Here is a 15029-nt window from a genome sequence, read left to right as displayed (position 1 = left end):
AAACACCCCCAAACTCAATCTTTTTTTTTTTAAAGAAAAAAACATGCATCCACAAATAATCAGAATTATTTGGAAAGAAAAAAATACCCCATATCTCAAAATTATATAAATAAATAAATAAAGAAATAAAATAGGAAAAGAACAATGTGTTTATCAAATAGGCAATTCATTTTCTTTAAATTAATCAACTATTTGTTGCAGCTCTACTTGTATAAACTGTTTGCTAATTTAATTTTTAACAAAAGATCATTTTAAAAAAAACATTTCTTATGTTTTTTTTATGTGAAAATCTACCTTTGTGAATTAACTAAAGCTATCAGGTAAATGTAATGGAGTAAAATGTAAAATATTTCCCTCTGAAATGAAGTGGTGACTCACTGGTCACTGGTGATTATTCTGAAACATAATATAAATGTCTGAAAAGTACCATTTTACATTTTGAATACTTACTATTGACATTTTACTTATATCTGATTAGGGTTTAGGGTAAGGTTGTTTCCATGTTGTAATATTGACTTTTTTATATAAGTAAATTATCTCACAACATTTTGATTGCAGGACTTTTACTTGGATTATTTTTTAATTGTATGATATTGCTACTTTTACAAAAATAAAGGACTTGCCTCACAAGAACAAGCCCATCTTTTACATGTCTGCTTTCCCTTCAGCCTACACTGACAGGATGTAGTTTGTGCTGAATTTTCACAGTGCAAAATATAGCCGGCACATTAAGAGTCACGAGAGCGATCACAGAAAGTTCACTGTGGGTGAAATTATTTGGTCTGGAGGACTCAAACAAAAGAGGAACTTGTTGCATAAGAGTTGGAACCAACAGAGGAATGGGAAGGAACAAAACATCGAGATTCAGCAGTCTGGTTTCTACCAGCAAAATCCAGACGACTTTATTAAAAAGTTGGTTTGCAGCCAGAGTTTTCATGATTATATCTCCACCACAGACATTACAGCACCAGAAAGTGTTGCCTATTTCAATGAGCTATAAGTTTTTGTGAAGAGTATCTTGCTGAATAAAACCTGTAAGTCTCACAAAGAGCACATTTTCTCCAGTGATCTAAAATCCATTGGAAAAATCTCGAAGGCTTTTTGATGAGGGAACCGGGGCGACGCTAACTTCACATCAACCTACAGAAAAACGTCATCCCTGGAGCGCTCTTTTGTATTGGACATATTCTGACTTGATGTTGGCACTGAAGCAAAAGTTAAGGAATCACCAAAGTTTTTAAAATGAATCTTGAGGCAAACACGACTGTGTGAACAAAATTTCATGACAATCCTCCCAATTGTTGAGAAATTTCTCTCTAAAACAAAATGTTGACTTTATGGTGGCACAAGAGGAAAACTCAGAAGATCGCCACACTTATTTCTGTACATCATCAGGGGACCATGAATGTGTGCAGAAATAATAAAAAGGTTGTGATATTTCAGTCTGAATCAAAGTGTCAGAGCCACACTAGCATTGCTGCAAAACATGGAAATCTGCACAGAAAATGATAATAAATTGAATATAAATGACGACGCAGAACACCTTGAAGTGAATAAAAGTAATGTAAAGTTAGCATTTAATCTTTAATATAACAACTGCTTCAAGTTCATAATTTATTTTTACATCACTAGACTAAAATAATCATCCTTTCATATCCCAACATGAAAATTAAAATGAAGGCAAAAATAAAACCTAAAAGCATGGCGGCCAACAGGACTTGCATTGAGATGATGCAGGACGTCATGCAGTGGACAAGAATCCAGCTGTTCGTGTTCATTTACTGATGATCATTTACAGAAGACGCAGCTGTGACTGAAGCAAAACAACATGAAAAAAAAAAGAAATAGCTTCATACTTTTGATAAATATACTTTTGATAAATAAACCGACAATCATATGTACAGAAAAAAGGAGACACACAGCTAGTCTATATTAAATAAATACAAGTACAACGTCACACAGGTCAGACTATGCTAATACACAGAGATTATCGTCCAATATTTACATTACATTACAGTTAATGGTATGATTGTGCTTGATAATAACACTACACAGCTATACAATTCCCATTTCCTGTTAAGAATAACACTGAGCTCAATGGGAATGAGTGCAAGAAGATTAACGCCAACAATATGTTTGATTTTTGTAAACAGAGTCAGTACAGAGAGTATTAAACATGCACCGCCACAGCCGACATGTTTACAGACTAACTGATAACAGATACAGTGTTTTGGACATGAGGGCAACATTTCCTTTATCAGCTTCTGAATGTGGCGTGATGTTGTTAACACACAAACAAATAAATACACGTTCATGATAAACAACCGAGCACACAGGCTGATGACGAAACAAATGCAGATTGTTCTTCGATGGACCTCATTTAAGACGCCGACAGTACGGTGGTAAGTGCAACTTAGAGCCCCAAAAAAAGGCCAAAAACCCATTCAAAATTATTTAAAACCATTAATTTTATTTTGCCATGTTAATGGACACTGAAGTTAAATTCCTTAAAAATTCGGATGAACAGCATCTAAATGTTTGACAGTTAAAATGATGTCCGTTTTGAAGTCTTGTCAGGAAATATGTTTATATTTTGATGTCTGTATAGTATACAGTGATTGTCATAAAAGGGAAGCTGAAGGCAAATCATACAGTATGTAGCACCACGTGGAAAAGAGCTTTGTAAATATTTGTTCATAATATGGTTTCTGAAAATTTGATTTGGTTGCTGTGTGTTTGTTCATCTCCTTATCATGTTACAATATGTGTTTTAGGACATTTAAATGTTGTTCATGTGGTTGTTTCTAACACTGACAGGCAGATTGTTATTGCCTGACAGCATTATGAAAAAGGATCCATCCAGAGATAGACCTTTTATTATGTTTGACCACAAACAGCTCTGAAGTCGTTATCGCCAAACTCACCAGATGCCATTTAAAATAACAGTAATTTAAGTGTGTAAAGAGTCAGTATATTTTTTACATCTAACTGGGTAAATTAAGAGTTCATTTTTACCAAACCAGAGTTGGTGATTATTTGAATAGTGGAAAGATGAACCAAGACATTTTTTGTGAGCTTTATTTTGTTTCTCTCGACTTTGAATGAAGTGTGTTTTATGATGATAAAATTACTGTTAATTTATATAGAGTCTGGTGGGTTTGTCGATAGTGATTTCTGGGCTGTTTCTGGTTAAACAAAAAGGATCTTACACTTCTACATAAATGTCTACCTCTGTAGAGATGCTTTCCAACATGTCAGACACTTAGAATAATCTGAGCCTGTCAGTAACAAAAACAAACACTTTCAGTGGAAATAAATTGATGGTGCGTGGTTATATTGCAGCCCTTGAGCGCAATACTGTACCAATTTAAAAATTGTTGTCTCCAATAGTGACTAAATTGGGGCGACCTCTAGCTCACCTGCAGCTGCTCGGGTTCCATTTAACCTGCAGGCGGCCTTTTGCTGCATGTCATCCCCCCGTCTCTCCGCCACATGTCCAAGCTGTCTACAGCTGTTCTGTCAATAAAAGTGAAGAATCTTGAAAAAAAAGGAAAATACCATAGTTACCCTTTTAAAGCAAAGCACATTTTTGAAAATACGCACCCAATGTTCAGAATGATGCCGCTCTCATTTATTAGTGTTTGATCAATTTCCTCATCTAACTTTCTGGCTGACAGTGATTACACTCAAACTATTTTCTTTTCTATTCTGAAGGATTAATCAGTGTAAACTTGGTATGATCAGCAGATTATAGTGACTTGAGTCAGAAACTGCTTTGACTAACACTCGGGTATGATAAGGTGCTTTATAAATAAACTTACCTTGCACTACACGACATACTAGCATTTTTTATTATCCTGGGATTGTCCTGTAACTGTGGCCTTTTCCACAGCAGACATTTTGACTGTTCATAGCAGGAAAAACACAGGTGTTACAACAAACACTATTAATAATGTCTCTGTGTCCTAGTAAGCTGCGACTGTGACAGTGAGCCAGCAGACACAATAAAAGGACTCTGCAGGAGAAGCCGCTAAATAGAATTCAGCCATCATTAATTCTATTATTCACAGCTCTGGTTTTCATACTGTGACATGTCAAAATGTCTCCTGTTAAATAGACCTGAGACTGCTGCTCAGCAAATGTTACGTCGCTTGCTTTTTTAGACCCTATTCTGCTCATTTCTATACATGGAAATGACCTTTTTTATTATTAATTTGCTTGGCTTGTAAATTTTTAAGGGCGCTGTCACCCTGCGAGATGAGGTAGTAGAGTATTTTGGCAAAATGCTCTGGTTTTTAACGAGGGGAGCCATCAGTCATAAGACAAGACTGGATGACGTGAATATAAAAATGGAAAATTGGTGGAGAAGTCAAGAACAAAAGAGCACTGAAAGCAAACCTCAAAGGGCAGGAATAAAAGAGGCAGCACTGACATGCAAATACCTAAAAAAAACCTCTAAAATAACAACATCTTGTGAGTAAAAACCAACCTGTCACATCAATTATTTTACAAAGAACTCCTTCAGATTGACAAACACCACCATGATGCTAAAGCTGATTTACTGAACACATGTGGAGCTCAGCTCAGTTCATGCCCTCTTTACTGTATCTGTTACTATGTCTTAAGAAGCTGATGACCATGCAGTTATTCTGAATTCGTCATGTTTGATCTGTCCTGCTGTTTGTGTGGCGACTCCTCACTTCAGCCACATGCCACTTCACAAACCGTAACCAGGCGCAGTCTAGACACATTCCTCTGTTTGCTCCCGCAGTCCTAAAAAACTGCAACGAACAAAGTCCATTAAAACCGCTCAGAGACGAGAGAGTACGGTGGCTTCCTCCTCACGGCAGCAGAAGCCTAGTGAAAGTTACTGACGTGGCACTTGACGTCGTCTAAGCTCAGGACCGTCCCCTGGTCGTTGCTGTTGTTGTGTTTGTGCTTCTTATCGGAGCAGCGGCACAACTTGTACTTTATCACCTGAGAGGGTTAAAAAAAGAGCAGGTCAACCCGACAACATGACATCTGTGGACAAACAAGGGTCAGAGGAAAAGAGAGACAGCATGGTTTCTGATACTGAGGTAAAATATCCAAAATGATCCAAATCTGAAATGTTTGTTATTATTTAGATTTGTCATATTAAACTGTTTAAGTCACATGCAATGAAATTCACTGATGTGGTCAAATTTAAAACTGAAATAATTACGTTTAGAACAAACAATAAGTCCCTTCAAATTTTTTTTTGTGACAGGAAAGGGAAATTTAATTTAAAAAATGTGTTTGTACAACTAAAAAGAGTCTGTATTTTAGTGTGCGGGGTGCACTAACGAATGGGTAAATACAAATTTTTAAAAAAAACTTCATTTTGGCAGGTATATGGGTGGGGAAAGGTTGTGTGGGGGGTGTTTCTATTTATTTTGTAACACTGGGGGACATTTGGATTGTAAATAAACCTGGGATAGTTATTGATTTATTCAGTTGAGTGGTAAGTAAGCTAGAGATGGTTGTTTGTGCGCTAGTTTTAAATGAATTTGGGAATTTGTTGAAATAATATGTGAGTTAAAAGGAAAAAAAATGAGAAAGGGGGAGGGATATATAAGTTTGACTTCTATCTACTCCTTTTCGTACACTGTGCTTTTGTGAGTTTTGTTTGTTTATAATATGTTTTAATTTTTGGTTCAAAATAGTCATTCATTCAATTATATTTTCTGTACGTTTAATTTTTCTAACTCCTCTAAATGCTGTTTCAAACAGTGGTGAGAAAATCATAAAAATACTGAGTCTGAAACTAGCGGAATCTGCCTAAACAACACAACCACGTGTTCATATTAAAGTGCCCCTAAGGTTGCTAAAACTCCCACATTCCCACCCACAACATAACCTCAGTGTCCTCAAAGCAGCTACAGCTACAGCTCTGTCTGCAGCAGGATTATTCCTCTCTGAGTCTCACCTCATAAAGGTAGTCAAATAGCTCCAGAATGGTGAGTATGCTCGCCCCGATAAAAAGTCCCATCTGACCACCGATATCACCTGGAATAACGAGACACGAGCTGATGAGACACATCGTCCACCATACAGTCGGAGAGATAACTCGTCTACTGTATACACTGGAGGTGATGTACCTAAGAGTCCAGCCACTTCATAAGCCTTCTTCTGTTCAATAGTTTCGTAGTTGAGAGCCTCAAAAAAGATGTCTAACACCAGAATATTCTCTCTGTGGAGAAACGTAAGAAAGTCGAGACAATAACATTCAGTTTTAGGTAACATTTGAGTTGAAGTAACTCTGTTCAGCATTGGCTTCCTTGTCAGAAAGTGAGGTAAAGCGGATATAATATTCTAAATATATACAGATTATAGATAAGTATCACATATAACTCCACTTAAAAAATCTGAACTATCCCTTTAATGAATGTGTCATTATAACTGCTACGTTTTTCTTTTGGTAATACATTTGCATTGATAGTATGCTTGTTTTTGTTTTGCTTTTCTTTGATATTTGTATTAATTAAAAAAAACATTATTTTTGTGAGATTTTTTCTTTTATATAGGTTTCTTTTTTCTTCTTTAAAGCAAAAAAAATCTTGTATAAGTAATTTAATATTTCAGAAATTTCGCAATGTAAGCAAGTGTAAACTAAACTTGCGCTAAAATATATTAATGCATATAAAACAGAAATGTTTAACTACTTTTGCATTTTATTAAAAAAAATGCAGATGTTGACTCTTACTTGATGTACTGCTCAGATTTGTTGTATTTCTTTGCCAGATATTTGGCGGAGGCCTTGCTGGGGATCTTGACGAAGGACAGCTCTTTGCTGTATCTCGTCATGTTGCACGGCGTCTCACACACGCAGAAATCATTGTCTCTCTCCACCAGGAAATCTGCAGAGAAGAAAACCAGAGCTCAGCTTGACCTTTCGATCAGATCAGTGCGGCCGTGATTTTAAGATGTCGTGGGATGATGTGTGTGTTTGTATCTGTTCCTTAAAGATTCAGACCAGACATGGATGAAGCCTTTTTCTTACCAAGAGCTGGGTCGGCACACTCTTTGTACAGCTCGGGGGTGCAGTAAGGAGCATCGCCTGCAGTCAAAGCAACACACATCATCTCAGTGACAATTTCTACGGTCATTTTTCTCTGTCAACATCAATTAAGTAACTCTGATACATCACACAGTTAGAGTGTTTTTCCTACCAGGCATGTGCACCATGCGACAGTTGCAATTGTCCACCAGGTAGCGTGTTTCACAGTCGATGCGACAGGCTGTGATGCTGTAACTGTCAAAGAAGTCTGATTCCATCGCCGTCACTTTACAGTCTCCCCACGGAGGAGGGAGATATATCAGCTGCAACAAACACACATCACTCATTACACACAGGCAGTTATTACACAGAAACAGCACTATAGTCAGAAATAAATGCAAAGTATACTGTTGTTTTGAAAACTGAAAATTAAGGAGTTTTAATGTATGTCAAAGAGGAAACTTCTGCCAGTGTCAGATGAATGAATCATGCAGATAAGAAACAAGACTAAAACAGCTAAATCATCTCAGCTTTAAATTATTTCTGTTTAAATAAACAAGGGGTTTTATATATATTTATTAAGGCTACAACTACAATTACTGTCATTTTCGATTCATGTGTTAATTATTTTGGTCTATAAAATGTCAGAGAAAGGTGAAAAAATGTCCATCAGTGTGTCTCAAAGTGAATGACGTCCTGAAAATGTCTTGTTTTGTCCATGACCCAAACACATTCAGTTCACTGTCATAATGGAGTAAAGAACTGGAAAAGGGTCCCAGGACAGATGGTGTCGTATGCTGTAAAGGTCTCTAAGGCAAATTGTGATTTGTGATATCCATATAAATGAAACTGAATTGAAATTGTAAAATCTTTTTGGGTGTGCCCCGAGGTACGTTACAAGAAGCTCAAGGTGACAACCTGGCCTCCAAATAAACCCGATTCCATCGAGCATCTGTGGGACGTGCCAGTGTCCTATCTCAGAAACCCACAGGACTCAAAGGATCTATTTCCAAAGCCCCGCCAGACAACACAGGACACCCCCATAGGTCCTGTGTCAATGACTCGACAGGTCAAAGTCCCCACATAGCCCTGACCTGTCCAGGCATGGACACAGGACCTATGGGGCACCGGCACGTCCCACAAATGCTTGATGAGATTGGGATCTGGGGAATTTAAAGGCCAGGTTGACACCTTGAGCTCTTTGTCACATTCTGCAGGTCAACCCTGAGTAGCATTTGTGGTTGAGGGGGCATCCACATGGTTACTGGGACCCAAAGATTTCCCAACAGAACATTGCTCACTTCATCTGTCAGCAGTTTCACTGCTGCGGCTGATCAATGAGTAAATGGATGCTGTTGCTGTCTTATGGGGAATTTGCTTTGCTCAAATGAGCATAAAAGATGATCCAAAAACAAATCAACAACACATAACATAAAATATATGCATAAAAAATAATCTGTGGGAATTTAATAAAGGATGTTGAGTTAAAAAGAAGTGCTGGCTTCACACCTTATGATCAGAGCTGAATGTCATCTGAGGCAAATAATGCGGTGCCTCTGTTAGTTGGGATCCTGGGCATGCTAGATCTGCGCCCCAAAGGTAAGAGTGCATATTCAGACCACTTTGGATCTGCTATGATCTTATGATCATCTATAACTTAGATGATTTCCATAGTTTTGGCTATTCATCCTTCTTAGAGATAGTACAAATCTTTCCACCAGGTTAATGTTAAGATGAGTGTAATTAATTGTTTCTGTTGGTATTGCAAAATTTAACATGATTTGTGAAAAAAAGGAAGGTGAATATAGAAAGGTTGGTCATTGTATCTACAGTATCTTCTCTTATTAGTAAGAAGGGGGCGTTTGTTCATGGAAGGTGTAGAAGTACTGTGAAGAAAAGTGTATCATGGTTTTTTGATGTTGTTTTATAAATTACACACTGAAATGACAAAATAAACTAAATATGAATATGAAATTATGAATTCCTGAGATCAAGAAGCAAAGACAAAGAGCTTTTTCTAACCTGTAAACATTTAACATTTTAAATCACTCTCTGTGTTTTTCCTGTTGCAATGTTTGTTAATGCATTATCTGACATGAGGCCAAAGCTGTTCCCCTGGCAACTGAATAGCAATGAAAAGGTCTATACTGCTGAGAAGAAGTCAAACAGGGCAAGAAACACAAGCAGTCAGACGATCAAACTGGTTTTAGGTAAACACCAGCCTGGGCAAACCTACTGAACAAGTGTCATGTGGGTGATGCGCAAAAAGATGATTTAAGTGCAACAGTTTATACCCTCTGTTCCTGGCAGGAGACAAATGTCTGAAACCCTGGCGCCACTCCGAACCCGAGCTGGTCAATGAAGGACGGCTCGTCCTGACTGTGGATCTGAACTTTGACTCCAGCTTCAAACGAAGTCTCATCTGCAGGAAGTCAAAGAACGTGGGATCAAAGCGACATACCGTGAAAATGTGTTTCAGAAATGAATCCAGACACTTAGCAGAGTTGCTCCCTGAGTTTCACACTGTGAGGTATTAACACCTGCACACACACACACACACACACACACACACACACACACACACACACACACACACACACACACACACACACACACACACACTGTGACAGATAACTAGATCTGCCAGCCATTGAATGAGGTGAAGGATGCCCCCCCCCCTCACCTGTTTCTCCCCAGACAGGCAGGTATTCATCCTGCTGAATGTCCAGCATGAGCTCGAGTCCATTACCCATACCTCCTTTGGTGGTGATGAGGGGAGGGTGTCCATCACCACCGGCATTGAAGGTGTAACATTTCCCGTAGCGAGTGAAGACCTGAGAGACACATGAGAGATTTAAAAAATAATAATAATAATAATTAATAACTCTGCAAAACTGCAAAAGCTTTCTTTCTTTTTTAACTTTAACTTTCATAACAATGAGAAACGGAAAAACCATATGCAACTTAAATACCAGCAAATACACTTATACAGGGTAAAAAAGATGACAATAAAAAGGAAAAAAACAACTGAAATAGAAACTTTAAAAAAAGAGATTCTGTAGCTTAGTGAGATGAGCGTCTAGAGGATAAATGGACAAAACTGAGTATAGTTCGAGCCATCTATCCACCAAAGTAAAAACTACAGGAAACATGGGAAGGTGTTTTCTGAACTATGACCAGTATGGCCTTCCACGCATCCAGAGAGATTAGATGCAGCTCCCTCCATGGAGATCTTCTCCAGGAGTGTTTGGATCCACCGTCTCTCTTTCAGCTGATCTGTGTCCTTGCAAGTCCTTGCTATCATTCTTTTAGCTGTCATGCATCTGGTTGTTAAATGGATACTGTGCCGGATATCTTGCCTCCCCGAATGGTGAAACTCTGCCGATTGACTACAAATTGATGCAAAACACGTCATCCGGCGGCTGGCTCTAGGGCTGTCTCGGGCATTTTTGAATTGTCTGCCAGTGCAGGCACAAGAGTATAGAAGTGCATCATGAAAAAGAGTCACCCCTCTCTCCCTCTTAAACTTGAACTGATATTTGTCTCCTAAAATGTTTTCAGAAATTTTTATCGCATTTTATCGCCCTTTTTAGCTGTAATAGCGAGAGCTTATGAACGGGAAGTGGGCATCACTGTGCAGTTTTCTGCACAGTGAAAATGAAGGCTGAAAAAAACGAGATCAAACCATGTATGCCCTACTTTTCTTCTTTTTTTTTTTGTTTTTTTGCTTTGTTGTGTTTAAGGAAGCCTTGTATAACACCTTGGCCAAGGGACTGAAGATAAAAAGTAGCCTCCTGGCTAATTTGGGCATTTCTATATCTTGTGTATTTATTAATTTGCACTGTCCTTCTTAAATAAACTAAATCTAAACCATCAAGCTAAATAGCACCGATCAAATATAAACCAAAATTTTGTCACTAAGCTGCCGATTTCTCGTCTCAAATGTTTCAGAAAAGACTTTTAGCTTAATGATTAACTGTATTACAAGACTGCGTCTTGCAGCCTGGCCACATGAGTTTGCAGTATGTCACCCACCAGCGAGAGCATTTATAAGTCTGGTGTGGCGCATTGCATTCTGGTAGTTGTAGGTCTACCTCCTGAGTAAAAGCGTCCTTTTTCTCTGTTTTCTCTGGTGATGTTGCAACAATTTCAAAAGTATATACGTATTTCTACTGGAGAAGATCTTTCCAGCAGTGAAATACTTCTTTAACTGCAAAAGGTTTCGTAACAATCCACTGGGGGTCAGTGTTAGACTCCATTTCCAGTGTGTGTGTGTGTGTGTGTGTGTGTGTGTGTGTGTGTGTGTGTGTGTGTGTGTGTGTGCACTCGCGCATATATATAACAGGGAACATACTCATCGTTACACAGTCACCAACAGGGAACGGCAAAACTAACAGGGGACATTTTTTAAGTCCCCACTTGGACATGCTCTAAATCATCATAAAATCATGTGTTATGGCCTCTGGTGAAATTTTTCAGATTTTGCCAAGAGGGGACCAAAGTGTGTGTGAGTGTTTATATCCATATTCAGAGCTCTCCCTCCTGGTTGGAGCTGGTATTTGAACGACCCATTCACACACGCTCGCTTAACACCTTTCCCAGCAGCCTTTCAGACTGCAGATGGGCCGTTAAGCAGTCTTTAGTAATGTTAATGTGGGTGACATGAAGGCCACAGAATGTAATGTATCAAATATGATACAAATAGCATGATAGGGTTAATAAAGACACCAGTCTCCTGAAAAGTGATTTGTTATTAGTCTTTGCATTAAAATTCAAGGCTTGGCTTTAGGTGATTTCATAAGTTTTAAGCTCTATACTGTATTAAAATAAAGGGCTACCCAGAAGGCAGGAGAGAAATCAGTATTTTAGAGCCTTAAAAAAAGCAAGAAAACTATAATCCAAGCAGAATAAACCTTTACATAAAATGATCAGCAGTAAGATTTTTTCTTTTTAGGTTTAATTATGTAAAATGATGTAACATCAGACCTTGACTAGACCTTTAAAGTTGTTCAGTCCCTGACGATACTGACCTGACCAGTTTTCACGAGCACTGAATGTCAATCAGTTTTTCAATATACTTCAATATACACTCTCAGTCTGTACGCATAGAAATGTAATTTGTTTGTGGGTGCACATTATAGAAAACATGTCCAAACATAGGATAATGCAACATGAGTCCACTGTTGGCTGGTACATAATGACAATTAGTTCCCTCTTGGATAGCATGGAGTGACGTTCACACTCCACCATGTAAAGAATAAATAAAATGAGATAGATAAGACTTACACAAAGAATCTCACCTAAATAATTCAAAAATTATTCCTCAACTATGATTACAATGACTGTGATTATTATAATTATAACTAATTTTATAACAAACTATAAAGGCTCAGTTTTAGTGGATGGCTTAACCATCTAGCTTGACACTGTTTTACAATACGGCTTCCCCAGAGGGCAAGGAAATATTTTTAAATCTAAAGAAAGGAGAAAATAACAACAACAACAATAATAATAATAATAATAATAAGGGTAGGAAGAAAATGTGGAGAGAAAATACTAGCAAGATCTTTACTAATTTTAATGAATTGCTTAAATTAGTTTATTATCAGAATTTAACTTAACCTTGAGATTAGCTCAATCCTCCAAAACTCCCTTTGAGTTTTTAGATGCACTAGAAGCACTAGATTTCTGTCAATCTTACAATGTACATATGTTTTTTTTCTCTATAATCACAGGAATGCATTTTGTTGCTGATCTACTCTACAGGCAAAGAGGTCCACACTTGTGTAGTATAAAGCAACAGGGGTCCACAGTTGGCTGGTACATAATGACACAAGTTACTTGTAAATATATCTAAACTAAATCATGTAATTTTTTTTGCTTCTAAAAGGATCTGTAAGTATGTATTTTTGTAACTGAATATAAGGCTCAGCGTTGTGGATGTCTTTACCATTTTATAGCTTGACACTGTGTTTAAAAGGAGCTACCTGTCCATTCTCATTGTTAACTTTTCAAATACATTCCCTCTGTCAGTGCTTTTGGCATACACCTGCATCAATCTGGATCATGGCAGGATGATGTGAGATGAGAACATAGCCGGACAGAGCCAATGACGCGTGTTATTATACGTCAGTAGACAGCCAGACAGCACGAGGCACATCTGCATACATCTTGTGGCTAGCATCACTTGAGAATATGTATGGACGTACTCAAAACTTCCATTTAACAGTTTTTTACAAGCAAAAAATGCCATGCAAGTTTTAGGTTTTATTTTTGAGGATTTAAAGTTTTTTTTTCTATTGGGAAAAGAATATTAAAACAAAAATGTTATTTTTTTTTTTAAAAAAGGAATAAAGTTTCATCATCATTGAATGATGCCTTTTCAGAGCCAATATTTGCATAAAATGAAGCAAATAATTTAAAAAATAGCTTTGCTGGTCCAAAGTCTTCTTTAAAACATCAGAGCCACTCAGAAATACTTAGAGGGCAACTGAGGAACTGAGTGGATTAGTTGTGGCAGACATACAGTGAAAATCAGATTTAACCGGTTTAAATAGTTAAGAATTCTATATAGTTGCAGTGATTTGACAAAATTGCAGGGTCTCCAGAATTCACAGGAATCAGCTGAATTTGGCATTTATTGTTATGGTTGAAATCAGTAACATGTGTGCCCATCTATAAGAATCCATTTTATTTGTGGCTCCACATTACAGAAAAGAGGTCCACACTTGAGGTTGTATAAAGTGACATGAGTCCACTGTTGGCTGGTATATAATGACACAAGTTCCATCTTAGATATATAGTATAGAGTGACATTCCCATTTCAACATGGATAAATGACAAAGAATAGGGAAAAAGAAGTTAGATGCATTATTGTTCAAAGAAAATAATCTTACAAAAATGTAATAATAAAATTATTTATTTTTTTTAGGAAATTGGAGATAGAAATATCATTTTAGTTTTTTCGTACATTGCTTTTTGAATCGTGCACCTGAATAAGTTTTTGAGTTGCTGTTTAAGAGTGTGCTCCTTTTACCTTGTGTTGAAAACACATTGACAACCCATCATGATATAAATGACTAGAGCAATCTTTAATGGTATTTATAATATGGGAGGTTTTGTGAGCAATCAGTTTGTCTCAGTTACAGGGATAAGTCAGTTAGAGGAATGATTAACCTCTGAAACCCTCTGTTCAACTGCTGAGATGAACCATTTCAAATTCTATAGGTTTTTGGCTGTACTTTTGGCTGTACTTTTAACTTTAAATTCTAAAAAGGAAAGTCAGTCCACACTTTGTCCCCTCTTGGCCTGTACAAAATGACACTTCTTGTTTGTTTTGTTTTGTTTTGTTTTATATTTTCTCCAATGTTTTAAATTAATCTTAAATCTGCATTAGACAGACAAAATTGTATATACATTACTAGGTCTCAAGAAAACCAAAACAACTACAACTACTAAAACAACTAAAGAAATATAAAACAGCCAACAATACAAAACTGCAGAACTAGGATCAAAATAGGATTCACTTTCAAGTAAAATAAAAAATAGCTGAGAGATTTGGATTGGATTGTCTGCTGCAGTACGACCTTAAAGTCTTCTGTTGTAAGAGAGGGAACTGAGAGTTTTTAAATGGGTGTACTGGCATGCAAAATTACCAGCACATTTATGGATTAGTGTCTTTAACAGAGGCTGACTACTCATTTTGTATTGGATTAAATGATTTGCCATCTCTCTGTGTGCATGCTGCAGTGACCAGAGGACTTATTATTATTCAACACAGTTTTGGTTTATATGAAGAATTTCAAATTCCTTAAAGGGTTTTTAGTTTATGATGTAAGCATTAAACAATCCTCCACATTGACTGAGTGGAGTGTCCAGCACCCATGTGCCTTTAAGGTTGCCTCTGAGAAATGAGTGACTTGGAGAGGGTGAGGGTCAGCGTGTGCAGCTCTGTGCCAGGCCTTGATTCTCTGCAGTGTGGGGTTGGTTTCTTTGTTGTTGGCGATGGTCA

At 37.3% G+C, this 15029-nt stretch overlaps 1 protein-coding gene and 1 long non-coding RNA gene across 2 annotated transcripts in view; one reads left to right on the top strand and one right to left on the bottom strand.

The window, feature by feature from the left end:
* Positions 1-1550: 1550 nt before the first annotated feature.
* Positions 1551-15029, bottom strand: part of LOC121946844 (acid-sensing ion channel 1-like) — a 74223-nt gene continuing 60744 nt past the window's right edge. The window contains exons 3-10 of the mRNA XM_042491631.2: positions 9702-9852; positions 9313-9440; positions 7191-7341; positions 7022-7078; positions 6725-6878; positions 6120-6211; positions 5948-6027; positions 1551-4977 (exon numbers count right to left, since the gene is read on the bottom strand). Coding sequence (XP_042347565.1) covers positions 4858-4977; positions 5948-6027; positions 6120-6211; positions 6725-6878; positions 7022-7078; positions 7191-7341; positions 9313-9440; positions 9702-9852 — 933 coding nt within the window. The 3' untranslated portion in view covers positions 1551-4857. The remainder of the gene's footprint in view (positions 4978-5947; positions 6028-6119; positions 6212-6724; positions 6879-7021; positions 7079-7190; positions 7342-9312; positions 9441-9701; positions 9853-15029) is intronic.
* LOC148188692 (uncharacterized) lies at positions 4942-7004 on the top strand. Its single transcript, XR_015777450.1, has 2 exons — positions 4942-5078; positions 6763-7004. It is a non-coding gene; the product is annotated as an uncharacterized LOC148188692 (long non-coding RNA).

This window comes from Plectropomus leopardus, chromosome 9, assembly GCF_026936395.1.
Source record: "Plectropomus leopardus strain MGB_pleo_1.0 chromosome 9, ASM2693639v1, whole genome shotgun sequence".
In the NCBI taxonomy this organism is placed as follows: domain Eukaryota; kingdom Metazoa; phylum Chordata; class Actinopteri; order Perciformes; family Serranidae; genus Plectropomus; species Plectropomus leopardus.
The sequence above is the reverse complement of the archived record's forward strand: the minus strand, read 5'-3'. Positions and strand labels throughout refer to the sequence as shown.